At 38.8% G+C, this 27,397-nt stretch overlaps 1 protein-coding gene across 4 annotated transcripts in view; it reads left to right on the forward strand.

Moving 5' to 3' along the window:
• SORBS2 (sorbin and SH3 domain containing 2) overlaps nt 1–27,397 on the forward strand; it is a 248,694-nt gene that overhangs the window by 159,246 nt on the left and 62,051 nt on the right. For 3 of the 4 annotated variants that reach the window (XM_030563381.1, XM_030563382.1, XM_030563383.1), the window contains 6 exons: nt 3,450–3,591; nt 6,094–6,269; nt 12,986–13,052; nt 14,179–14,223; nt 15,458–15,644; nt 21,628–21,742. In XM_030563381.1, coding sequence (XP_030419241.1) covers nt 3,450–3,591; nt 6,094–6,269; nt 12,986–13,052; nt 14,179–14,223; nt 15,458–15,644; nt 21,628–21,742 — 732 coding nt within the window. Of the gene's footprint in view, nt 1–3,449; nt 3,592–6,093; nt 6,270–6,940; nt 7,043–12,985; nt 13,053–14,178; nt 14,224–15,457; nt 15,645–21,627; nt 21,743–27,397 lie in introns of those variants that run through there. The other variant, XM_030563384.1, reaches the window with a different exon arrangement.

Genomic DNA, 27,397 nt, shown 5'->3' on the forward strand with positions numbered 1-27,397 from the left:
CAAGGAAGGAAGCCATGCCATCCCTCCAGCATATGCAATGTCCTCTCTCTGGATCAAATGTATAAAGCTGGCGGGCTGGTATGAACTCCTACATATGAAACAGATGCCCAAGCTGTCTGAGCTGGCATTGAGTCACCCGGGAAGACATTGGAAGCTGGTTGGTCCAAAGCCTGACATCCTCATTTATAATGTAATGAAACCACCGTATGTCTTCAATACATCATTACTGTTTCATTTTGAAAATGTCCAGCTGGCCCATTTGCATCTCTGCAGTGGCCTACGTTTCAGAACCATACAAAAGGACAGAAGCTAGTGCTGTTTGATAGATACACATCTTATCCAAGTTGATATGTGGTGTTAATGCCACAGAGGCTTCCAGAGAGCTTCCACAACACCAATAGTCTTGCTGATTTGATGTTTCATGTCAGCAAGGCAACCACCTTCCTTGGTAACAATGGAACAAGTATGTCACATTTTTATGTCGGTCATGTACAGTCATTCCTGATGTCTATCTGGCTAAGTAAGCCCCCTATCATAATATCTGAGTACAAATAATATTGAGGCATCTGTCCAATCTGTTTTATCTCACTGTCTGTCACAGGCATTTGTAAAGTGTCCATCACTGTAGAACCTAAGTGTCTAATAGAGAAATGTAAAGGAATAATTTTTTCCAATCCACAAATGATCTGTTAATTCTGTTCCTCCAACCAAAGGAAGAAAATCTTATGAAGAGTGTATGGTGTAGGTGTTTGTAGGCATGTGTATGTGTGCATGCCCTTTGCTATTGGGAACAGGTCTTCTCAAAGAGATAGTTCCATTTAGTTCTATAAGAGGAGAGATTGGGCTCACTCTGGTTTTAGGAACAAGGAAGGTGCCTCACATCCAATAGGCCTCAGCTGAAAAGAACCATTCTATAGCTCCTGAAATAGTCTCCCTGGGCTCATCCAGATCTTGTGTTCCTATGGCTAGAAGTATTTTTGGAGGGTTATATAGAGCGAGACAGCTCTTCAGTAGCTCGGGTGTAGGATCTTAGCCTGAATGTGAAGTCCTATCAAGAGTCAGTGAATGGCATGAAGCACCAATGTGAAATACTATTGCTCAGGTGTCCTGTCAGGAGTTGGGCTACAATTTGCTGGGTCTGTAGGCATTTTTGATAGATAGCATTTCCATAAAGTGATAAAAGCCTATATCCCAGTGACCATATTCAGGTTCTTTTTAAAACACAATGCCATGCACGTGATACTAGAATGTGTAATAGTCATCGCAGCCAGTTGGGGCCTGACAACTGACAGTAAAGGGGCAGTCACCCTACTGGACAGTTGCATGTGTAAACCCCTGATGTTTGTGAATAAATGTGACAATTGTGAGTTCAAATTAAGCATGCACACACATGCACTAGGATTTTGATATTTTGAAAATCAGACCTTTATTTGTGTTATTTCATTGTAACTATTTTTAAAGAATTTAGCAACAAACATATTTACAATAAATAAATGCATCTTTAAAAAAAATCTGTTTAAATGTTTGTTCCTGCATTTCTAAAGGAACAGATCTGAGCAGGCAAGCTCTAATGGACACATTGGCACAACCTTAAGTTCAAATACCTACTCAATTCACCTCTAAAAGATATCCATAAAATGAATGCATTCAGGAGTTCTGATGACATATACTTAGCTAGATCTTCTTTTTCTTACACAACTGCACTTCCTATTGAGGTGGTAGGAGGTGTGGGGGTGTGAGATGTAAAAACAAGCCTAAAATTCCCCATCCCCAAAATACCCATTTCTGAAACTACAGGAGTGAAGCCTATCACTTCTAATATCGCAGAAGAGAGTGAACCACATTTCATTTATAAATAGTCTAGCAATAATGTACATTCTTTTTAAAACTGAGGCTTCTTGTTCCTTGCTTTTCTTCTTCAAACCTTTACCTTCACATTTCATAACTACAGCTTTCAACAAAAGTACACCGCTACCCTGATATAACGCGGTTGTGGAGAGCCAAAAATCCCTACGGCATTATAAGTGAAATGCCATTATATTGGGGTAGCGGTGGCAGGGCTGCAGCAGTGATTTAAAGAGCCCAGGGTGCCAGCCGCAGGGAGCCCTAGGCCCTTTAAATCATGGCAGAGCCCTGCTGCCGTAGCCCCAGGGTAGCAGCGGCAGGGCTCCAGTGGTGATGTAAAGAGCTCCAGGCTCTGGCTGCTGCGGGGAGCCTAAGCCCTTTAAGCCCCACTGCCACAACCCTGAGGTAGCAGCAGCAGGACTCCGGTGGTGATTTAAAGGGCCCGGGGCTCCCTGCAGCAGCCGGAGCCCCGGACCCTTTAAAGCTCTGCCCGAGCCCCACTGCCGGAGTCCCAGGGTAGCGGCGGCAGGGCTCCAGCGGTGATTTAAAGGGCCCTGGGCTTCCCGCAGCAGCCAGAGCTCTGGACCCTTTAAAGCGCTGCTGGAGCCCCACTGCTACCATGCTATATGCGAACCTGTGTTATATCGGGCTACGTTATAGTGGGGTAGTGGTGTATAACATAAATCCATTCTTCAATTGTTCTCTTTTATTATACAAAACTAGAAAAAGGAGTTTTTAATGCTCACAATTTTGTTTAGAGTTTTAAAAATAATTGCATGGAAAAAGAGACAGAAAATTGCTTCCTTGCCATCTTTTTAAAATGAAAATAATGACTGGATATTAAAAATGGATTTATCTTCTCAGATTCTCCACTCTATAATCTTTGTAGAACTCTCCAACTGTGGTGTGGCAGCCCAGCTGTGGAGATCTAAAGCCATGTGGTGCAGGGGGGATATGACACCTTGCCTTAGAGAAACCTTCTGTCAACAGAATCTGTTGTTGTACTGCTTTCTCCATTTTTGTTTACAAGACACATTGATGCCCCTTTTTTTTTGCTATAATATGCATTAGACTCAAGCATCTCACAGTTGCCCATGTGCTAGGTGCCACCTTCCAAAGATGTTTCAGCTGACTATGTCCTTTCCTCTTCAGTCTGTACACACAGTTCCATTAATGTCAGCCGGAGCTAAGTATCTGGAATGAGGTGTCCCTTTAAAGTGAGTGATCTAAGGCAGCCTTTGTTACACAATGAGAGTAAATTTTACTGCCACCTTCATTTTATACTAATGACAGATCCATGCAGATATTTTTTATGCGGCTCATCCTGCTGCCTTGACTATGGTCCTTCTGTCCCCTTCCCATGACTCCAGTATTCTTCATACAAGACCTTTATAAGGACAAAGGGGGAGGCAGAGATTCATACGGAGCACATTGCACTCCTGTGATGAGTTTTGTATTTCAGTGAATACTGATTCCTGTTGTGGCTAAGTACCTGACAACTGGGCATTGTCATGTGGTTGATGGTCTTACATCACCCTTTATTTGCGAAGGTATTCAGAGAACTTTGTGCGTACTTTAATGGGATGATATTTTGTTTCTCTCAGGCCCAGATAACAGTGAATGGGAACTCTGGCACTGCTGCCAGTCCAATGAGTCACTTTCAAAGGCCTTTTTCCCCTTCTTCAGCTTACTCTCCACCACCTTCACTCAATTCAAACATTATCATGCAGCATGGCAGGAAGATGGGTAAGCCTTTCACATAATGTTTACTTTATACATCATGCAACATGTTCTGATTTGTGGGGCAAGGACTGCAAGCAGTAACAGAGCATTCCACATAAATAAAGGTATTATCTAGTCATGTACTTTGGGAAAATTACAAGCAACAACACAATTTATTGTTAGACACAATAACTTTCCTAAACTGGATTTACTACAGTCTTATTACTTTAAAGCAAGATTCTTTTACATATGTGAATGACCTCTTGCAGTCATTCCACTAGTTAGATTGAGAGTGAAATCATAGATTAAAACTGCATGGCTTTCAGATATTCCTGAATGTGGATCAAAATCCTCTTAGGTGTTTCTTAACTTCATTAAGGCATTAGGGTCCAGTTTTGCATGGTGCTGAGTGACTGGTCCATCAGTTTGCAGTGGAAGTCATCTCCTCACAGATTGTGAGGTCCTGAGATTTTAAAAGTTTAAAGCATTGCTAAATAAAATTTCATATATATTCTTTAGAGGGTCATGAGAATAAATCACACTTTACAAACATATAAGGACAAGATCTCTGCCCCATGGAATATAATCTAAAATGATTTCTGTTTTCAAAAAAGCACATATAAGACCTAACATAATGTCTCTCCATTAATCTTTGTATGTGCAATCATGTGGGTTTTCCAGTTTTCTCATCAACATTTGCATACTCAGAATCTATATGCACAAAAACATTTGAATATGCATAATGAGTTTGCTCCTGTGTTACACAGGTTGTCAGATTAGATGACCAAAATTGTCCCTTCTCACTTTGAAATCTATGAATTGTATAAATGGTATATTATCTGTGTACAAGTGATAAGAGCAAAAACTGAGCACGTGTATCTGCACAGACAAAAATACAGGTTCATTTAAAAACACCTGATCTCTGATTTAGAGATCTGAGTCTTTATTAACTATGCTTTGGAAATTGTCCCTACCCAGTCCTTTTTGAATATGATATTTATGAGCATTATCTCAGGGTGGTTCTGAGTTTCTGTGACTTACAAAACAATGGCTAGATCTCACATTCCTTGTACACTCAAAAACTCTTTGATGCCAGCAGATTGGGCCCTGCAAGGAGCGTAAGATCGGATTTCAAAAGTTTTCTAAATTTAGCATCAGGTTGTGTTAAACCCAAATTCCTTCCAATAAACAGGGAGAGAAAATATTCACATTACACTCAGAGCTGCAAATCATCACAGTCTCCTTTGCTGCGTTATATCACAATTCTTCTAGTTAAACATTAAAGACTGTAACACCTATTGCATTGGAGGGAAATCATAGTCTCCACCAACAGTGCCAGAAATCTAGCTTTATGACTAATTTCAGCCATCTTGCAGCAGAAACGTGGGTAGTACAGTACCTGCTGTTGCAAACCATGCTTAGATAGTCATAACTGCCCACTAATTAGCCACTGAAATCTGTTGCCTGAATGACTAGAGAATCTTATTATGTTTCTTCTGTATGCAAGATTACATCTAAACACATCACCTTATGACAGTACACGGCTTCATATGGCATGTCCCAGCATCTTAACATTGTGTCTTTTTGTTAATGACTTGCTGTGAATTTTAGAGGTAGGTAGTAGTAGCTAGTATTAATTTCAATAATTAAAAGAAGAGTTGGGGAGGAAGTTGCAAAATTATCCTCCGCACCAAAAACACATAGTAGCCTGCAGTTTTAACCTCAATAAATGTAGGTGGCCCATTGGCATGCCTGCTACAGGGAGAGGCAGAGTTATTGATGTGCACGTGGCATATTAATCATATAAAGCTATTTAAATAAAGGTACTAATATAAATGTAAGGATGAAAAGAATCTGTAAAATACATAATAGACCTCATAATTCATCCAAGTTCCACAACTGGTAACATTAAAGGGAGTTTCCTGGGTAACACTCTCACAGCATAAAAGCAGGATCCAACATATGTATTGAAAATCTCTGTGGAATGTTTGAGTAAATTCATTACTACACGTAGAATAGAAATAGATTTCAACTCTTCCATGCTTCTGGGAGCAGAAGAGTTCACATTACCACAGAGCACTTGTTCGTAGTATGGATGGCAAAGTGGCAAGTCTAGTTTACAGAAAAAAAGTGTCTATTCCACTAGCTTTGTTAAGACTTTTGTTTGTCTGTGTGTTTTGTCTCTCTTCCCTCAGCCAGACCTTAAAAGCAGAAAAGCAAATTTAGTTTTCAAATGTTGTACGTTTTCTTTAAGTCTCTCTTAACCTGAGAGATTTTGAGCTCAGCACAGAGGTTAATAAAATAATCCACATATGTGTAACTCCTTAAGTAGAAGGTTTTGCAGTGGAAATCCTACTTAACCCAGCTGCTCAGGCTAACGTGTAGTATTATCAGGTATTCTGTATGTATGTGGTTATCAAATTTCCTTTAATGTTTGTCCAGCACTTTGAAAATGTAAAGCGTGCTATAAGTGCTAAGTATGATTATTCTATCGTTATACAACATTCTGTCGCATTATCTTTACAGACTCCACAGAGACATACTCACAGTATGGTCAGTCTGTTGGCAGCAGCACCATTCCCAGTACGATACCAATCTGTAGATCTTCAGAGGAAGAGAAGAAAGTCACAGTCATTAGAGCACCACATTATGCAGGGATTGGCCCAGTAGATGAATCTGGAATCCCAACAGCAATTAGAACGGTAGGAAATGCCAGGGAGTGTGTGTGTTTGTGTGTGTGTAAGAGAGAGAGAGTGACAGAGAGAGAACTCAGACAATGAACTAATTGTTGGTAATGGGTTTTTCATTCTTCCAGTCTTATATAATGTGGAATAGAGCATGTATAATCAGAGGGCTCATGAATATAATACTGTGTGTTTCAGGAAGCATAACTGGGCAACTCCATAGTTCTAGTTTTAATTATATATAGTCAGAACTGCTGTTTCATTCTTGTTTCTATTATTTTCCCTGGCCTTTGTGGTGTTATGCTGTAATTTCATTTACAGTCTGTCTTTTCATTCTAAACCTACAAAATTTGATAATTTTTCCCATTAGCAAATAAACCTCAGGTCCCTATTTTTTCCCATGGCTACTGTATTGAAATTAACAGACCTGTTTCAATAATAACCTGTTTGACTGCTATCCCAATGAAATGCATCACTGACCCTCCATGCTTTTTCATTATATTTAAATGAGCAGCATGGAAACCCTCTCATTGTGATTAGTCCAGTTTTGATGACTTGCCACTAGTCACTGAGCAGTCCCAGGATGTCAGACTGAAGGGTTTTGTTTTTTCTATGCTGAAGCATTCTTTCCATGCTGCTGTCAGGGCAGCCCCTTCTGGCTGGTCCAGACAGTAGCAGTGAGTCTACGAAGGAGCAGCTCACTGGCCTTCCTGGCCGGAGGAGAGGTGTTGTGCTAGACGGCAAGAGTAAGAAGAGTGGGAGCCAGGATGAAAGCAGCAGAGCCCTTGCAGGTGAAATCTTTGTGAGGTGCAAGGATGTAGCAGCTGTTGGATATAGTTTGCCTGCCAACACCAACATATGGGGCTGTGTAATTGCCAAGAGCTGCTTCACTGGAATGAAAAATTAGGGAGGGGAAAAGGAATTGATGGAGAAAAGCAATAGGAAAGATTTCAGAATAAGTGGTAAGACTGGGATACGTTGAATAAGGTGGGGGGAGGAAACTCTAGCATTTCTTACTTTCCTTTCCTTTGATTTTGTCATATACAAATTATACAATAGAAAGCTTTTAAAAAATGAATAACTCGCATTAGAACTAAGCTATAGCTTCCCATTCCCTGCCTTTTGTATAGGAAGTTATTGTTTTGTTGTGCTTTTTTAAGAATAGCAGATTGATTCTGTAGGGTGGATATTAGTTATATAAGAGTATAACTGAAATCCCCCAAGTGTATTTAATGTGGCTGGCAAGCTGCCAAAAGTGTATTTAACTTCCAGATCTGGGATAGTGTCAGTCTCTTAAGATTTTCTCTGAAACTCGTGTATGCCATTTGGATTTTTTTTTCCAGTTTGGGATTGCTTTCTTTTCAGGTCTGTGCTGCTGCATCAAAACTTTATGCAGCTTATAATATTACTCTTATGTAAATGAGTCTCATGACCAGAGTGAGTTAAAAGTTATGGTCTGTTAGGAATATACCATGTAAAAGAGAGAGAGAGAGAGAGAGAGAGTGTGTGTGTTGCCACTTCCCTCACACCCCCCAGTTTCAGTTCTCAAGGTCTTGATCTGAGCATACACTTTAAACAAAGTGAGGCTGATATGTAGATCTGAGCATATCCCAGCAGTGAGAGAGTGAAAGGTGATGGTGTTGTCAGCAAACATGCTGCACCATCCCATCCCTCAAAAATGTAGCACCATCCAGGAACATACAGAAGTGCCACAGCAGCATTTTCGATGAGCAAGGGAAAACAGGAGAGTAGCAGTTGCTCTGTTTTCCAAGAGTCATTGGGCACCCAAATATCCAGCTCACCCTTTAGTCTTCGGTTGGAGGGACTTGGGTGTTTCAGTTCAGCTCATCTCAGCAATACAATGAAAGTTTCAAAGTTTCTTGTACAGATTAAAAAGACAGCTGCCTGCAGCGTGCAGTACACGTGAGTTCCAGAGTAGCAGATAACATTAAAAAGGTCTGTCCCAAGCCACAGAGGGCTCATCACGCTGACATGGTTTAATGCACATCTGTATCTGTTTCCATAGCTAACAGTACACAAGGGAGTTATGTGACTAGCCTTGCATCCAACCGTCTTTGACTTCCTTAACCCTATGGTTAGAAGTTGTCCAATAAAAGATATTATCTCACCCACCTGATCTCTCTAAGCCTTTGGATCAGGTATCCATTTTGTAGCTGGGTGAACTTGAGGGTCGTTCAGTGTGCGTTTGAACCCACATTCTCCAGGATTGTAATCAAGCACCTTGACCACTCAGCCACTGCACTTCATTGTAAATAACGTAACTATTGCATACTGAGACACCGTGCTGCACAAAGAAAGGCTCTCAAATGAGGGTTTAGAAACAAACTCTTTTTGCAGCATGCAGCGCTGATGATCTCCTCCCGTTTTTCCTTTATGCCCCTAGTCCTCAGAGCTCAGTGCTGTCCTGCCAAGAGAGGCTGGCTGGAGCTGTCTTCAAAATCCATCCTTAACATTTCTGTCTCTCAAACTGGAAGCAGTCATTGCAAAGCTCTCCTTACTCCCAGCATCTGAGCTTGTTGCCTCAATAGTATTTCAGCCCCTGCCAAACCAGGATGCATGGGAGTAAGCCAAAGTCTGGCACTCAGACCCTTGCAATACAACCAAACTATAAGTATAATAGCCCCAGGCACTTTGAAGTGTCTTGGACTTTGGAAGTAAATGATTACATTGGAACTCTGTCTCAGAAGAGTTTTCAGTCAAATTGTCAGCTGTGATTCTAATCCAGTTCTCAAATTTTCCAGCTAGATTGGACGCAAAATAGTATCTATGCTGTGTTATTGCTAAGCCTTTGAATCTTTACAAAGATGAAGAAAAACAAGAGAGCTGTAAGAATCTAATTATGTATGTCCTCAAATTTGAGCATTAGCTATGTTGTTGGAAATCTGTTTCTTCTGCTTCTATAAAATACCAATATTTGGGAATAAGAACTTACAAACACAAAATGCAATTATTCTGTGTCAGTAAGAAACAGAACTTTTAAATCAAGCAGTAAGTGAATTAGGCTATTTTCCTAAATACAGTAATAAATATTATATGTGCAGTATCAACTGTATCCACAAGCAGAAATTAAAGTACTGTACTAGACATCGCTAGATTTAAATACCATTACTATGGATCTAACCAAGAAAAAAGTCACTAAAATGTAGTGTGACTGCATATTTTTTAACTACAGTATCCAAAATAATTGTTTCACAGTTAACTATAAAATTATTCTGAATACTAAAGAGGCCTTTCTTTTGTGTGTAAATAACAAAATGCAGTCTGACCAGATTTATTTTCCTTTTTCGATGATGTAACATTCCAGCTAGAACTGATTTCTTTTAATGGATTTTACCCACTGTTAATTAGGAAACATTTTAACACAAAGCACTGTTTAATTATGAGTTGCTTTGTATGTGAAATAGAATGTAGGGCAAAATGAAAAAAGTTCCACTGAGAATCATAGATGCCTGCTTTAATTGTGCACTTTCTGATGGATTGTAACAACACTGAAGATGATTATAGAGTCTCCCAAGTACTACTGCTCAAGTACAAAAATATGTTTAGGAGAGGAGAACTGAAACTTAATGATATCATGCTTCCCTCCCCCCACCCCTCTGCTCCGCTGGCCCCATGAAAGCCTCCACATGTATTCTGCATGATTGGATTTCCATAGATTTGGAGGGGATGTGACTGTTAGCAAGGGAATTGGGCCTAGAGACATCTATGCACCTTAATTCTCTGGCAGACTGTGAGGACATAACCATAAGGATTAATGTTGACACTTCTGCATTAATTCCCATAGATTTTCACCACCACGCATCCAGACTCAGTTGGAGGATCATTTCTGGCCCATCACAAGCAGGGAGACATTGGTAGCATGGATCCAATGGCCTCTTCATAAATCAAGCTCAATTATCCCTCCCCACAGTCTTGCAAGTACAGAGACACAACCAACTCTTGGAAATTAATGTTAAGAAGATCAGAATTAATCTCTGTGAGTTTGCAGATGGGGATTGGAGGGAGGATAATGGCACACCGAGCAGCTTTTCCTTGAGCATCTCCACTCCATGCAAACCAACCAGCCCAAATCTCAGGCCAGATAAACTCCCTACACTCAGAGGTAGGGCAGAAGTTACTGCAGCTTAGGGTCAACTCCTTTCCCTCCAACGGATTTCTGGCCATTTCAGTTGAGTGTTTGCTCTTTTCATCTCCAGATCAAAAACTGGAGAGGTTGATTTGGCCTATTATATACAGTAGTATTTTATGCCATAAATTAGCAATTTTGTGAGACCTAATATTTTTTTCACAAAAAGTCTTGCAGACAAGTTTTTTGATAGGGAGCAGTTTCTGTCCAGTTATTACAATGATAGCTCCTCAAAGTGCAGTTTTAGGGGTTAACAAAATAGAAGAGTTAAATATAAGGTAATGACTGTAGCAAGGAGCATTTAAAACAACAAAAAAAGTGCCTCTTTTAACATAGATAAGCAAACTGCTGTTTAAAATATTTATTAGTGACTTAGAAAACATGGTGAACAGTGAGGTGATAAATATTCAGATGTCCAAATTCTTTAGGTTAATTTGGACTAGAGAAGACTTTGGGATACTTCCAGGGGCAGCTCTAGGCATTTTGCCGCCCCAAGCACGGCAGGCAGGCTGCCTTTGGCGGCTTGCCTGCAGGAGGTCCCCGGTCCCGCGAATTCGCCGGCAGCCTGCGGGAGGTCCGCCGAAGCCGCAGGACCAGTGGACCCTCCGCAGGCATGCCGCCAAAGGCAACCTGCCTGCTGCCCTCGCGGTGACCAGCAGAGCGCTCCCTGTGGCTTGCCGCCCCAGGCACACGCTTGGGGTGCTAGTGCCTGGAGCCGCCCCTGGGAACTTCAGCAGGTGAATGTGAATGGGTACCGTGATAGCAGATAAAATTCAACAATGGCAAATGCAAAGCAATGCGCATTGCAAGGTATATATTTAACTTTTTGTATATATTGTGAGGCTCTACATTGATTATCACCACTCATCTAACAATGTGGGCTTCATTGCGGACATCAGAATAAAAAGCTCTGCTCACTGCTCAGCAATGGTCACCAAAAGCAAACAAAATGCTAGGATATAAAAAGAACAGGATAGAAAATAATCTTGAAAATATTTTTTTGCTATTATATAAATCAGTGATCTCTCCTCACCCACAAAACTGTTTCAGTTCTGGTCATCCTATCTCAAAAAAGATATTGCAGAAATAGAAGGGGTTCAAAGATGGGTGGTGAAAATAGTTAGAGGCCTGGAGAAATTTCCATAAGAAAAAAGATTGAAAACATTGGGACTATTCAGTTTCCAGAGGAAACGTCACAGAGGTGTACCAAATAATGAGTAGTATTCAGAAGGTAAATTGAATGCTCCTGCTTATCCTTTCTCCTGATACAAGGACCAGGCGAAATTCAATCAAATTAAAAGGCAACAAATGTAAAACTGATAAAAGGAAACAATTATGCATTATGTAAAAATAGTAACATATGGAACTCATTGCCACAAGATGTCATGAAGGTCAAATTCCTAGTAGCATTAAAAAAAGACATTTATACAGGTAATGAAAATTTCTACAGCTGCATTCAATAGCAATTTTATTTTAAGATAATTTCATGTTCATCACTAACTGCCTGGAGTTAGGAAGAAATGTTTCCTGTGGGCAGGTAATTGCCTACTGTTAGGTTTCTTGCACTTTCCTATAAATAGAGCCCTAACAAATTCATCATACATTTTGGTTAATTTTGTGGTCATAGGATTTTAAAAATTGCAAATTTCATTATTTCAGATATTTAAATCTGAAATTTCACAGTTTTGTAACTGTAGGGGTCCTGACCTAAAAGGGGTTTGTGGTGGGGGGGTTCACAAGGTTATTGTAGGGGGGGTCACGATATTGCCACCTTTACTTCTGTGATACTAGTGGTGGCTCCGCTGCCTTTAAAACTGGGCTGCCAGAGAGTAGTGGCTGCTGGTCGGTAGCCCAGCTCCAAAGGCAGCGCCGTCCCCAGCAGCATAGCAGAAGTAAGGATGGCATAATATAGTATTGCCACCCTTACTTCTGCACTGCTGCTCGCAGAGCGCTGCCTTCAGAGCTGGGCACCTGGCCAGCAGCCATCACTCTCTGGCCACCCAGCTCTAAAGGCAGCGCAAAAGGGTGGCAATGCTGCAATACCCCTACAAAAACCTCGCAACCCCCCTGTCATCCCCTTTTGGGTCAGGACCCCCACTCTGAGAAACACCGGTGAAATCTTTATAGGATAAGGCAGACGTTCACAAAAGACCAGATTGCACAGGGGAGACCAGATTTCACGGTCCATGATGCGTTTTTCACGGTTGTGAATTTGGTAGGATCTTACCTATAAAAGCATGTGGTACTGGCCACTGTCAGAGGCAGGGCATTAAATAGATGGACCACTGATCCTGTATGGCAATTCCTATATTCTTAAATACTGTCTTTGTATCCAAGAGCAGATTCCAAACTCTGAAAGATATTTAGGGCTGAGTCAAAGATTCATAGGAAACCTTGCAGCTGTACAGTGAATGAACAAGTGTTTATGTGAGGGGTCAATAAGGAACTGACCACAATGGGCCAAATTCATCCCTACAGAATCTCTTTACAAGTCAGTGGAATTACAGCTGGGATGAATTTGCTGTAATGTGTCACCACTGATCTTTTTGTTTCTTTAGCTAATTGTTGTAAACTGTATTTTATTCAGACAGTTGACCGGCCAAAGGATTGGTATAAGACAATGTTCAAGCAAATCCATATGGTTCACAAGCCTGGTAAGTATACATTTTTCTGTTTGTTACATAACTCTTAGTGACATTAAGAAATGCACTTTCCCTGCATTCTGGTGGCTTGCTCGCTGATCATAATAAAGCTTATGGGAATTTCTCCAAGCTAAGTTGATGTGATAAATGTTATTACAGCAGAAGTGTTTTTCCAGCAAAAGGCTACATACTTTTCTGATGGACTTATTTTTATTACTAACAAAAAATAAAGGATAAAAGCCTATATCTGATCATGTACAGCACAAGAGGTCAGGGAGATGTTCTGAGTAGCAAGAAACTTTACTTGTACCCATCTTCAGTCTGAGTGACCAGGATTTGGCTTGGGTGCAGGGTGGTCATTGCTACCTTCTGTTACAGAGCCCCTGTGTGCTAGGACAATGAAGCCTACTGAATGAGGAAATACGCTGCCCCTACTTATTTTCCTCTCTCCTCCTATTAATTTGTAAATAAATTATTTTTTGAAGGAAAGGAACCTCTGACATATTATTAGTCTTACTGATAATCATATTTTTGCTTATTCTCCCTTTCATCCAAGGATGTCAAGGCACTTTACGACAATAATTATGTTTCATTATACCTCAGTGAGGGAGGGAGTTGATATTATTCCAGTTTTACTGATGGGAAAATTGATGTAGCTAGGTTGATTTGCTTATGGTCATACATGACATCAATGGCAGAATCAAGAATGGAAAAACACCAAAATGAGGTCTCCCGTCCCCTGCTCTAGCCACTGGACAACATTGCTAGATGTAAGAAGTTGATTTTCATAGTAGGAATGATAGGTTACTATCCTCTAATAAGGGGGAAAAGACAGGAGAGGGAATGGCTGGGAGGAGATGAGGGTTGAATAGAAAAGAATGAGTATAACTCATAATTTGGCGTGAACCACTAACTCTGCAATCTGGGTATCATGGCAACAATATGCCACTCAGAATAGGATGATAAAAATAGCCCATGATAAGTGTAAAGGGCAAAGATAAATTCCAGAAAACATGTACATGAGGGCTGAGAGCTGATTGCCTACTAATCTTCTGTTTGTATTTGCAAAGACAAAGCTGCTTGTTATGAAATACTGACAGCTAATGCACTACTGTAACATATATATTTCTCTTTATAGATGACGGCACAGACATATATAATGCTGCATATGCATATAATACTGGTAGGAGTTATTCCCTCACTTCTAATGAATCTTTTGTTAGTGTCAGTGAGCAGCAATGGTAGCTAACCACTCAGGCCTGCTCTTATTAAGTTTGTCATCGTTGTCATCAAATGTCATCTTTCTTTTTGATCTCCGTTTGTGTCTTCATTCACCAAATGTGGCAAAGCCTCATTTTGGTTTATTTCTTACTACAGAATTAATCAGACATGTACTGCAGATGTGGTCCTCTCAATGCAGATGGGATATACTGCAATGTTGTAATCTCTGACTAAATTATATTTATTTTCACTAATGATAGTGTATAGTTTGACTCTTGAATATTAAACTAAAGAGTAAAGTGCAGTATGAAAGTGTTAAGTGTAATTACATATACAGGTGAAGATAAACATTGTGCACTATGTTGTATACAATTGCCATATTTTTAGATTATACTACATTAAGAAAACCTAGTTATGATGCTTCTATTTTGTGATCTTAATTTTTCATACTGAATTGACATTATTTAGCACTAAAAAAGTAAAATATTATTCCTATGGCAGATGTATAAATTTCAAATCTTTCAGAAGAAAGAAATCATACTGCAGTGATATTTTACTAGAACAAAAACTCCTTATCATGTGAATGAATGTACAATACAAAGTATTGTGTATTATGCAAAAAGCACTTTTAAGAGTTCTTTAAATTTTCATATTGCCTTCAATGGGGCTCCCATGCTGATATTTTGTGTGTTATCAAGAACATGTGTGTATATCCAAGATTCGTGACCCAAATGGACTCTTGAGAGCTTAATCAAGAAATTTGTCTGGGTAATTGTCCACAGATCTAATTACGTAGAGATGCTCTTACATACAAACCAAAAGAACATTCATTAAAAAGAATGAAAAAGGTGTGTCTATTTCTTTTTCCTTCTCAGCCTATGACACCAATAACAGCTGAGGGCAGGACAGTTCTGGGGGACTAATAAGAGGTTGCAGTTAATTGCCATGAGCTGCACCTCAGACATTATCTCCCCCCAGCTTGTGTTTAATTCCCATGAAATGTCCTGAGCCTTTGTGGGGTGAGGCAGGGAAGAGGGGCCATATATAGATCTATAATAATTATTTGAAAATGCACACAATACTCACCAATGTGTTTCTAAAACTTACAAGGTTTTGATGTCCCAGATTTGTTAAATGAATGTTTGGTATTTTACTGAGATGCATTTTGGTTGTTTCTGTGTTCTGTTTTATTTTAGGTAGTTACAGCCCATCCCTTCCCACTCAGTCACACCCTGCTGCAAAGACACAGACATACAGACCATTGTCTAAAAGCATTTCTGACAATGGCACTGATGCCTTTAAGGTCTCTTCCCCGATACCTCCTCCACATGTACCACCTCCAGTCCCACCACTTCGTCCAAGAGAGAGGTCTACATCCGAAAAGTAAGCAGATTTACTGGGAGGGGGAAACAGTCTATAGTAAATACAACATTATAATCAACTAATAAAATTAATGAATGTAGAAGTAGCATGAGAGAGTTGGGTTTGTGATCACTGGGAGAACTGCATGGTGAATTGCCTGGCAGATGTGAAGGTTACAGTCTTCTTGAGATATATAGAAAGACATATGTAGTGCAGGGTAGGTGCCGGTGGTCGTAGTACATGTAGGTACCAATGACATAGGAAAAGGAGGATAGAGGTCCTGGAAGCCAAGTTTAGTCTACTAGGTAAGAGATTAAAGTCCAGGACCTCCATGGTAGCATTCTCTGAAACGTTTCCAGTTCCACCTGCAGAGCCGGTTAGACAGGCAGAAGAACTGCGGGGTTTCAATATGTGGATGAGATGACGGTGTTTGGAGAAGAGATTTGGATTTATTAGGAACTGTGGAACCTTTTTGGAAAGGAGCAGCCTGTACTGGAAAGATGGGCTCCACCTAAACCAAAATGAAACCAGATTATTGGCATGTAAAATTAAAAAGATTGTAGATAGCTGGGAGAAAGCTGACTGGTGTGGAGGATCACATGAATCAAACAGACACACTCTTAGGAGGGGATTTATTAAAGGGCATATTCTGTATCCTACTAGAGAGGACTGGATAGAAGTTGATAAAATACAGGCAGGAATTGAAGAAAAATAGTCAAATGAAAGAGAGTCCCATTCAATTACATCACATGAAGGGAGATGATTAAATATTGCCTATTTTTATATTCCCACACTTAAGCCATTCTTTTTAGGTAACACATTTGAGGAACTGGCCCAGACTGAGGTGTCAAGAGAAGAGGTTTTGGAAAAAATTGATAAATTAAACTGTAATAAGTCATCAGTCCAGATGTTAGTCATCCAAGAGTTCTGAAGGAAATCAAATATGAAATTGCAGAACTGCTAACTGTGATAGTTTACATATTGCCTCTGTACCAGATGACTAGCGGATAGCTAATGTAATGCTGGTTTTTAAAAAATGCTCTAGAGGTGTCAAAGTTTGCAGATGATACAAAATAAATATATATAGTTAAGACCAAACAGTGGACTGTGACTGTGAAGAATTAGAAAGGGATCTCAAAACTAGGTGACTGGGCAAAAATATTGCAGATGAAATTCAGTGTTGATAAATGCAAAGTAATACTGGGAAATATTGGGAAAACATAATCCCAACTATACATACAAAATGATGGAGTCTAAATTACCTGTTATCACTCAGGAAAGAGATCTTGGATTCATTGTGGATAGTTCTCTGAAAACTTCTGTTCAATGTGCAGCAGCAGTCAAAAAAGCTAATAATGTTAGGAACCAATAAGACAGAAAATATCATAATGTCACTATAAATCCATGGTACGCCCACACCTTTAATACAGTTAGCAGATCTGGTTGCCTATCTCAAAAAAGATGTATTAGAATTGAAATAGTACAGAGAAGGGCAACAAAAATTATTAGGGGTATGGAACTGCTTTTATATGAGGAGAGATTAAATGACTAGAACTGTTCATCTTAGAAAAGAGATAACTAAGGAGGTATATGATAGAGGTCTATGAAATCATTAATGGTATTAAAAAATTGAATAAGGAAGTGTTATTTACCCCTTCACACAACACAAGAACCAGGGGTCACCCAATGAAATTAATGGACAGTAGCTTTAAAACAAACATAACGAAATATTTCTTCACACAACGCCCAGTCAACCTGTGGAACTTGGTGCCAGGGGATGTTGTGAAGGCCAAAACTATAACAGGGTTCAAAAAAGAATTAGATAAATTCATGGAGGATAGATTCATCAGTGGCTATTAGCCATGATGATCATGGACACAGCCCCATGCTCTAAACCTCTGACTGCCAGAAGCTGGGACTGGACAACAGGGCATAGATCATTTGATAAACTGCTGCTTTCTGTTCATTCCGTGTGAAGCACCTGGCATTGGCCACTGTCAGAAGGCAGGTCACTGGACTAGATGGACCATTGGTCTGACCCAGTATGGTCATTCTTATGTTCTTATGAAAACAAGTTTTCTTATGAAAACTCAATGGGCATTCAGATATTAAATGATGTTATTGATTCAGTGTGGGCATTGTACTTGAAGCTGTCTTGCCTGGCACTGGTACTTAAGGAGCCTAGGAAGTCTCATGCCAATGATACCTTGTAAAGCATATTGAACATCCACTCTTTTCCATGGGACTATCCTGCCTCCTGTATTTCAGAATGATCCAGGCTGCAATGACCATTTCTCCCTATGACTTTGTGCTGATGCATAAAAGTAGTTTGAGATCTTGGGTACATCTGCCCTCCAAAAAATCACCAGTGGTGGCAAGTCTAAGAGCCTGGGTCTATGGACTCTGGCTCACCAGGCTTACATTGCAGCACTAAAAATAGCTGTGTAGATGTTCCCATTCAGGCTAGAGGGTGGGTTCTGAAACCAGGTGAGATGGGTGGAACTCAGAGCTCCAGCCCAAGCCCAAATGTCTACAGGGCTATTTTTAAGCCCCATAGCACAAGCTGTGGGAACCCAAATCTGTAGACCCAAGCTCTATAAACATATAGAAAGCCCTTTTATGAAACCTCCTAGCAGAGAGCAGGATGTAAGTGATTTTGCAAATTGCAAGCAAAATTGTAACACAGTACAGTAATTGGACCAGCCCCATCTGAGATGTTTGTGTGGCACATCTTTGGAGACATGATGAGGAAAATTCCATATCCTCCTCCCACTTCCCTGTCTCTTCTTTTGAAGGAGAAGAAGGGTTTGTGATTGAAGAGACTTGGGCATTTTCTCCCCATTTTCCTGCCTCTCTTGCTGCAGTAGCACAAATCCTAGTGTTGGAATTAATACTCAGCCTGCCAAGAGCTAAATCCTGTTAGTTCAGGAAAGAATCCCCTATCCCTTTAGTCAAAGGAGATCAGATTAAATGAAAAGTGCCATACTGTTTATTGCAATTACAAGTTCCAGAGCTGGAGCAAACTTTTTATTTTCATACATGCAGACCCTAAAAATGTACAGGTACTAGTTCAAAATCCAGTTTTACATTAACTGTTTCTAAATATTAACAGCAATGCGTTTTAAGAAAACAAAATGGGCCAAATTCTACTCCAAGTTATTGATGCAGCTTCCAGTATCTTGGATGCACCATATAGATGAGAGCAGAATTTGGCCCATTCTGTCTCGTTGATAGCAGGAAATGTCTTTTAAATCTATAAAAGGAATGCTAAGCAATGAATAATAAACTTTATCAGACACTGAATTTGAAAAATGGCAATCAAACAAAAAATCTCTTAGTAATCTATAGAATGTATTTTAGGAAAAGAAAATTAAGAGCTTTTGAACATTCAGCCAATTGATCCTATCATTGTAGCTTTTCAAAATATCTGTATATAAATTCATTCCAAAAGATAACTGATAGAGTAAAATAAATTAATGTGAGCAAGGAGTGGAATGTAATGTATTTTAATCTCATAATAATCTAATATGCTAAGATCATATAATAATGATTCTAACAGCTCAAATGAACCACTCAGGACTAAGCACTTGAACCCAAGTTTAATTGGTTTGATTTCTCTTTTAAGAAATGTCTTATATCAGGTGAAAATAAATTACTTTTGCATTCCTGTCTGTCTTCTGTACCTTAGGGCCTTAGTTTTTCCCAAGTTTAAGCTTGATGGCTGTTGCCATGGTCTGGTTGGTCAGGGCAAGGTAAGAACCTGTACTAATGATTACAGTGTAGGCTTTTGTTAGCATGCCATACAGAAATGAAGAACTGCTTACCTCTACCCAAATTCTGGAGTTGTGGTGATAGTCCTGCCATCTGGCCAGATAGAGTGAAGATCCTTTTAGGAGCCAGGAACCAAGGTCTCCTGCAATTCATTCTGCCTGGAGGAAACCATTCCAGCCATTTTATCTATTTTAATCTGCTGGATGACAAGACTGACAGAAGAAAACCAAGTTCTCTAGATTGGGGAATTCTGAAATCTTTAGCTTTGTGTACTCATGACCACTGTAATGCCCAGACAGCCATGGCACCAGCATTAAAAGAGTGAGTCTTTCTTGCGACTAGGATATTTTTAATTGTCTATGAAATGAAAGCATTTAAACCCTCCCCTGAGAAGGTTTAGGGTCCACATGCATCACATCTTTGGAGCTGGGAGGCAAGATATGGTATGCTTCACATTATCAGTCAGACACAAGAAGTCACAGCACATAAGGGATTAAGGGCTAAACATTGTAAATGAAGTAAAATGAGTATGAATCTAAATTTTAATGACATTTTTGTCTTTAAAAATTAAAGTCTCTGAGTTATTTTGAATAAAATGCGGCCTGTACAGAACAGTTCCGTATTCTCATTCATTCGTGGTAGGCATAATTTCAGTTTTCTGCTCTGAAACTTTATATTTTAGCTGGGAAGAAATTATGGTAAGTGAACAAAATGGTTTTACTTTGCTTAAAAAGTACAGCAATCTAACAGCAGAGATATCTGTATCCTAGCACTTGCTCCTACAAACATACCCGTGTTGTGCACTTTCAACAGAAAAGCTACTGTATAGATTTTTTTTTTTTTAAGCACATGATAAAACGTGATGTGCTTTGCTTAGTGTCAGGTCACTTCAAGCTATGTCACATCATATGATGTAACATAGGCTGACGTAACTTACCAGGATTTGCTAGTTCTTACTGTGAACACATGCAGCAATTACCAGCGACTCTCCCCCATGAGTTACTGGTGGGCCATTTGCCACATTTCTAATTAAAAAGACATGTAGGCTGCAGTCATCCTAAATACAGAAAGGCTAGTGATGGCAAAAACTGCCCGGAAATGAAAGTTCCTGCCATTATAACAACTAGGTGACAACCACAAATGAAATGTAGTCCAAATAAGTGTTGTGATATTATGGTGAGAGATGCAATATAAGAAACTAATTAAAATAGAATACAAGTGATTTTAGTGGATAGCACCAACAAGCTGCTAGGCAATTTATAGTTATGAAGATAATGGATCAAATCTTGGTTCTATTGAAGTTAACTGCCATTGAATAAGTAGGACCAGAATTGCACTCAAGGTGCCTGACCTGAAGAGCTTATAAAGATTAACTGAAATGATCATTTATTTGATTAAGCAAACTTCCAGCTGAACAGTGTATCTGGACACAAACAAGTGAGAAGAATACAGTTACAGATCAGCATACAGAGCATCCATTGTACTATTTTCTTTAAATATTGTTCCTGAAGTTATCAAGCATGAAACATTTTGCTAACTATATAATTTAATCAGTATGTATTTATAAAAGCTTTGTCCAGTGACTAAAGCATTTAGCGTTACCTACACAATTAACGTTGCTTTAAGTTTTACTGGATTTGTGTATGATCAAATAAATACTTCTGATGGCCACCAGCATTTTAACCACGTGTCATTTCAACCTGCTCAGAGCTAGTACACCCAATACAATGGTAAAAATACTGGCTGTGTCCTGTCTACATTACCACTCCCACCATTGCTATGACATATGGAACAGCAGTGGTAGGAAATGTGTATCAATAATTGAATGAATATTTATAATAATATTGTAAGGAGATTTAGTAATGTTTACTACTTTTAATGTATCTTTCAAATGCATAAAAACCTCTATATAAATTTCAGATTTACTGTGGAACAAACATTACACTAGCATCCCCACTATTGCTATCACCGGTAAAACTGCACCAGTGTTAGCAATAGTAGGAAAGAAAAAGGCTAGTGCAGACACAGGCATAGACGCATGGAGTAAGTTAAGGGGGCTAAGGTTTGCCTAATTCATAATTCCTTCCCTTGAGGGTTATGCCTCTCTCTTAATATTCTGTTCATGAAAATTGTATGGTGCAGTGTAACTTCTGACATCTGTATATGCCTTTTACAGAGCTGCAGTGCTGATGGAAAAGACAATCCCACTCAACTGTTTATATTTCTTATTTAGAAATGACTGGGATCCTCCTGACAGAAAAGTAGATACCCGCAAATTCCGTTCTGAACCAAGAAGTATTTTTGAATATGAGCCGGGGAAATCATCAATTCTTGAACATGAAAGACCGGTAAGAGGTGTATTTGAAATGTTTTCCCACAACAAAAGGCTTAGTGAGGGTTAAATTTTTGCTTATTTTAACGGCAAATTATAACTAGTTAGTCTTGAATATCCATTTTTGTATTTGGAGTTTGATCAGCTCACGTGGTAAATTCTGCCTTGATCCTCCTGGATGGTTGTGTAGATAATTTAGGATTGGTTTGATTTACTTGTTCAATTTAGCTTCTTTGGTATTAAAAAGAAGTCAAAGAATCACTGTGAGAAATTAAACTCCTTTTAGATTTCACGTTAGATGTAAAGTTCATGGAAGCTACTTATTGCAATTTGAATGCATATCCAGCAGTCACTTTGTCACCTGTTTACAATAATTTTATCCACACATATGATTAACATAGGAGTTATGCACATGCCTGTGGTGGTATGTCACTCAGAAAAAAAAATCCTACAGTGTGTTTTCTGGATATGTGCCTAATGGTATCATCACAAGAACACTGGTTGCCTGTACACTAACCTGTGACTAAAAAAATTTTCTTGCTGTTTTCTGAGCCATATGTCTGTAGTTGTGATATTCCTCATAAGCATGTCTAATAAGGCTGAAATCTAATGCTTGCAAAATGATCACTAACCTAAGTTTCCATTCACTGAAAAGGCATATGCAACCAGCTCTTCTACTGTACCCTGGTTCCAATACCCCATCATTTATGGAGATTGATGCATATCATGTTATCTTTTTTCCACGAGATGGAATGGTTGATGGAGTCATGTTTAAAGGGGGAGTTAATGTAATTATTATACATAGTATTACAATATTATAATATCAGTATTATATTAGTATTATTATACATAACTTCAGAGGGCTCATTTTATTAATCTAAAAATAAATGTATTGCATGCATGGATGGTGGCATATATAGTATGTCAACAGTATGTTAAATAATTGCACTGATGGCTCTGTTTCACCATATTTTTCTATGGTTTATATAATAATGTCGGTCCGGTTAACTAGCTTCTATAGCAAGCTGTGCGATTCTAGGAAATAGGGGTCTTACAGAACTGGGACTTTCTTTCAAAGGGAAATTTCACTTTTCAGCACAGGCCATTTAAACTGACTGAACTAATAGTTCTAATGATTTACCAAAATCTCTCTGACTTATGAGAATTGGTAGTTTATCCTCTAGCTGAATTTATAGACAGTGCTGTGAAAAAGTAATTCTGTTTTTGCTGAGTGATTTTTCTATCACAGTGGCTGTATTACAGATTGGGTCATTTACTAACCATTTCAATTGCAAACCATCTTCAGCAAGTGAGAGGTGGCAGGCTGAAGGTAAAAACTGGCTTTTTGAAAATTACAGAGCTATTTCATGTGAGGACACACATCTCTAATACATTTTGACTTTGTGATATGAAAAATAAACAACAAGAGTAATTTCATACTGACCTGCAATGCTGAGGAATGTAATAATATAATTTTTCAACTTTAATAAAGAGATATGATGAAATAAGTTGTGATTTTTTTGGCTACAAATATTTGACCATTGCTGGAAATTTCTTAAGCAAATAAAATAAGCTTTTCCAGTAGAAGAGCTTTCTTGTTTTCTGATTGGATGGGGAGGACTTGGGGCCGAATCCTGCAACCTCTTCTTCCGCAAGTAATCCTAACTCACTGGTACAGACTCTTTGCAGTCAGTGAACTACTCCAAAAGGTTGCAAGATCAGACATGGCTGATGTAGTTACAGACAATCATCTCTTTGCACAGCAAGTGTTCTCAAAGTGGGAAAGTGGAACTACAGTATTAATAAATTCAGGGGAGGGGAATGTTTCAATGCTATGTATTTCAGTTTTCAAAATGGTAATGAGGAATTTATGCAAAATATAGTGTGCTGCCCCTAAAATGGCTTCCTTTTGAGCAACTTCTAAATCCATTAACACAGTGCTAGGCTATCGGCACATCATCAGTTTAGAAATTTCCAGATAGTAACTGCTGTTGATTATAAAAGTTAAGTTACATGAAGTAATATATTGCTTTTCTGGCAGAATTAAAATGTTAATGGATGAAAGAAAGGCAGTATGCAATAATTAAATCTAAATATATCGTATAAAGCATTGTATACTGTATTCATTAAATCTTACATGGCAAATTCAATTGAAAACTGGCTAAAAGACTAGACAACGAAGATGATACATGGCAGTGTATCAAGTTAAGAAAGAGTAGAACAGTCTGCTAAAATCTATGTTAGGGTCAGTATTATTCAACATCTTCCTCAGTAATCTAGAAGAGGAAGTGAACAGAATGCTAGTGAAATTCTCAGATGATACTAAATTGTGACCATTCCAAAGAGACCTAGAGAGATTAGAAACATAAGAAGAAAATAACAAAATGAGATTCATCTTGGAAAAATGCAAACTAATATGTCTGCAGATTAATAATTCAGAGGTCATGTACTGAATAATAGGGAGCAGCCTGGGAAACAGGAATGCTGAAAAAGATTTATGAGTGATAGATTGCAAAATCATGTCTGATTTGTTATGTGCTATAGACACAAAAAAGGCCAATGCAATTTAAGGTTGCAGCATCATATGTGCAGCAGCCTCACGTCACCAAAGAGGGAGGTAATAGGTTCATTCTGTGTGACTCTAGTGTGACATACTTGGCATGTTGCTTTCAATTCTAGGCACATAGAAGAAAGATATTGACAAAGCTGAGGGAGTCCAGAGAACAGCAACAAAAATGATCAGGGACTGGAGCGGATTGGCTTATGAGTAAAGATAAAATGACTGAATATGCATAGCTTGGTAAGAGACTATTGAGGATGTCTACCAATATTGAAGAGTATAAACCAGGAGGAGGAAGAGGAATTATTTAGGATGCTGCTTTGGAGAGTATAACTAGGAACAACAGAATGAAATTAAGAAAAATAAAATTTAGACTGAATTTTAGGAAAAGTATCTTGACAGTGAGATGTATTAGGCTATGGAATAGTCTTCCAGCAGAGACGGTGGTAAGTATCAGGTAAGGTAGTATCTGATTCAGTAGCCTAATAAGTACGTAGAATTATCACTTACAAATTTAAAATAAGATAGTTAATTACTATTTAATACTTTGGATTTATTTTACTCTTATAAACTTAAAAATTTGTCCTCTACCAAATTCATTTTTTTGCATTTGGCAAATATATTTTCCCAGGTTTCTAATGGAACTAAAGGTGATGTTCTTTGCTTATTTGTACACCAGCATCACTCATGTTATGCTAGTTCTAAGAAAACTGTATTAGTCTACATCTGCAATAAAGCAAACAAAGTTTTTGGTGGTCCTACAAAAAAGGTGCTTATAAAAAAATTTTATGTGACAAGTGGTAGATTTTTAGTAGGTATTTAATGCACGTTATAGAAGGGCAATCAATACCAAAGTTTGATAATTTCATGTTATATCAATTTCAGGTCTGAACTTTTTTACACTGGGCCTAATCTTGCAGTTGTTTTAAATGCAAATTCACATTAACTTCATATGCAGAAGAACCAATTAATCTTAATAAGGGCAGAAATACAAAAGTATTACTATATGTCCTTTAGCAGTAACAGCAAGGAGTAGTCAACTTTTTTGTTCCTGTGCTGAGAAATTTGGGGCTGTTTTTTAACCTGCAGCATGCAGATTTGTTTGGCTCTGACTTTACAAGCTTGTAATTGCAACACATAAAATCAGTGTTTGAACTGGAATGGCCCTTTGTGTCAGCCAGGAATGTTATTTTTAATTCCTTTAAGCTGAAATTAGAAATTCAACTCTCTAGCACATTAAAGAGATGCTTTGTTGTCATAAAGACGCAAGAACTAACCAACCTGTATTGGACCTGGAGCCAAAACAGCCATAAGAAAACAAGTAGAAAGAGAGATTCCTTTTAGGGACCAAGAATAGAAGGGGCAAATTAAGACAAAGTCATGATAAACAAACTGGCCAAATTTCCAAAGAGACCTTAACCTTGCCTCTGAATATCCATCTACAGAATGTGGTTCCATCCATCCAAGGAAATTGGGTCAGGAGCCATTTAACTACACACTTTTCACATATACAAGAGGTTTGTGCCTGTAAATGCATGTTTATATAGATCAAAGTCACCCAGGCAAGATTCCAAGTGAAAATATAGAAGCCACTTCTGAAAATGCAGTCCATATTGTCCAGTAATTTTTCCTATGTTTTAAATACACTAATAGAGTGTTTTGCTGAATACTCTTTATAAAGGACATAAGAATAAAGATTCTTCCTAAAACTTTATGCATTGTGGGAGAAATTCTCAACCTGCTATAAGTAATTAAAAATGTATTGAATGAGTAAAGTACAGGAATGTTGTCTGTGTTAACTAGCATGTCATAAAGGGAATAGCACCCTTCTAGGATTTACATGCCCCTGGATCTATTCAAACCTAGGTTAGTAGATAAAGCCAACATTTATTTTCTTGTGTCAGAATAGATTTGCCTTTCTAAGAATCATAGTGAGAAGAACAAAGAAAAAAAGGTCTGTTCAGCAGAGAGGGTACTGACAGCCAGGTGAAAGCAATTGGCCTTATATGATTCTAACACATGAAATGCAGGATGTAGTTTAAGATGTACATTTTCAAAGCCCTGACAAGACTTTTCAGACAAATGATTCCCATTATAGTCAGTTGGAGTCATGTGGCCAAAGCTCTGTTCAATACTTGAAAAGAGGCAGAGAACAGCATCCAGCAAACTCACTATGATAGCTACAAAAAACTTATAACCATGTTAGCTATAGTTGTACCACTTGCACCATGTCCTTTTGGTTAAATTTGCTGCCCTCTGCTGCTGAATATGTAAACAAAACAATGTGTCTTACCTGCATGGAGAAAGCCTCGTGTTATTCTAGTTCTTTGTGTACCCATGCTGTTCTTCACATGATATTATATAAGTGTCCTGAACAATTCAAAGACTGTGAAACTCCAGACAAATCTGTCATTTCCAGCTTTCTCTGAACAAGCAGAAATACAGCCTTCTATTTGTTTCTAAATCAAGACATTTTAGGATGATGAGAAGGAATGGTAAGATTTTGGCGTCCACCTCAATCCCTACGGGCGGCTTTGGTGGGTCATAACAGTCTGGAAGCCAATCCTTTAAGCTGCTTTGGACTGGCATATGTGGCCCCACACTGCCCTCTCTTGCTGCCCTGTTTCAGGAGATGCAGCACAAAACCCAAGTGTCTGACTGATTCATTTTCTATAAGGAACACCACCTACTTCTTTGCTGGTGTAGCCGGAAATGTTGTTATCTAGGGCACACTGATTCACTGTAGGTTAGCTCTATGATTTCCTGAACCAACTATTAAGCTACTCCATATGTCAATGAGACTTTAAGGAAAATGCCCTCTTTAGTATGAAAATCTATATAAAGTGCTCTTCTGTCTTAAATATAGTGTAACCCAGGGTTTGTCTATGCCATGAGATAATGTACTTTACAGAAATGTGTTCTCTAAAATGCTCTAACATGTTGTGCATTAATTGGTCCACGCAGACCCTCCTGTTGTGCACTAAAGGTTCCCTAGTGCACCGTAACATAGTACTGTTTCAAACAGCACTGTGTTAGAGCACCAGCAGGATCTACATGGCCCAATTAATGCACAGTATGTTAGTGCACTTTAGCAACCATACTGCTATAGAG

Source organism: Gopherus evgoodei, chromosome 5 (genome assembly GCF_007399415.2).
Source record: "Gopherus evgoodei ecotype Sinaloan lineage chromosome 5, rGopEvg1_v1.p, whole genome shotgun sequence".
In the NCBI taxonomy this organism is placed as follows: domain Eukaryota; kingdom Metazoa; phylum Chordata; order Testudines; family Testudinidae; genus Gopherus; species Gopherus evgoodei.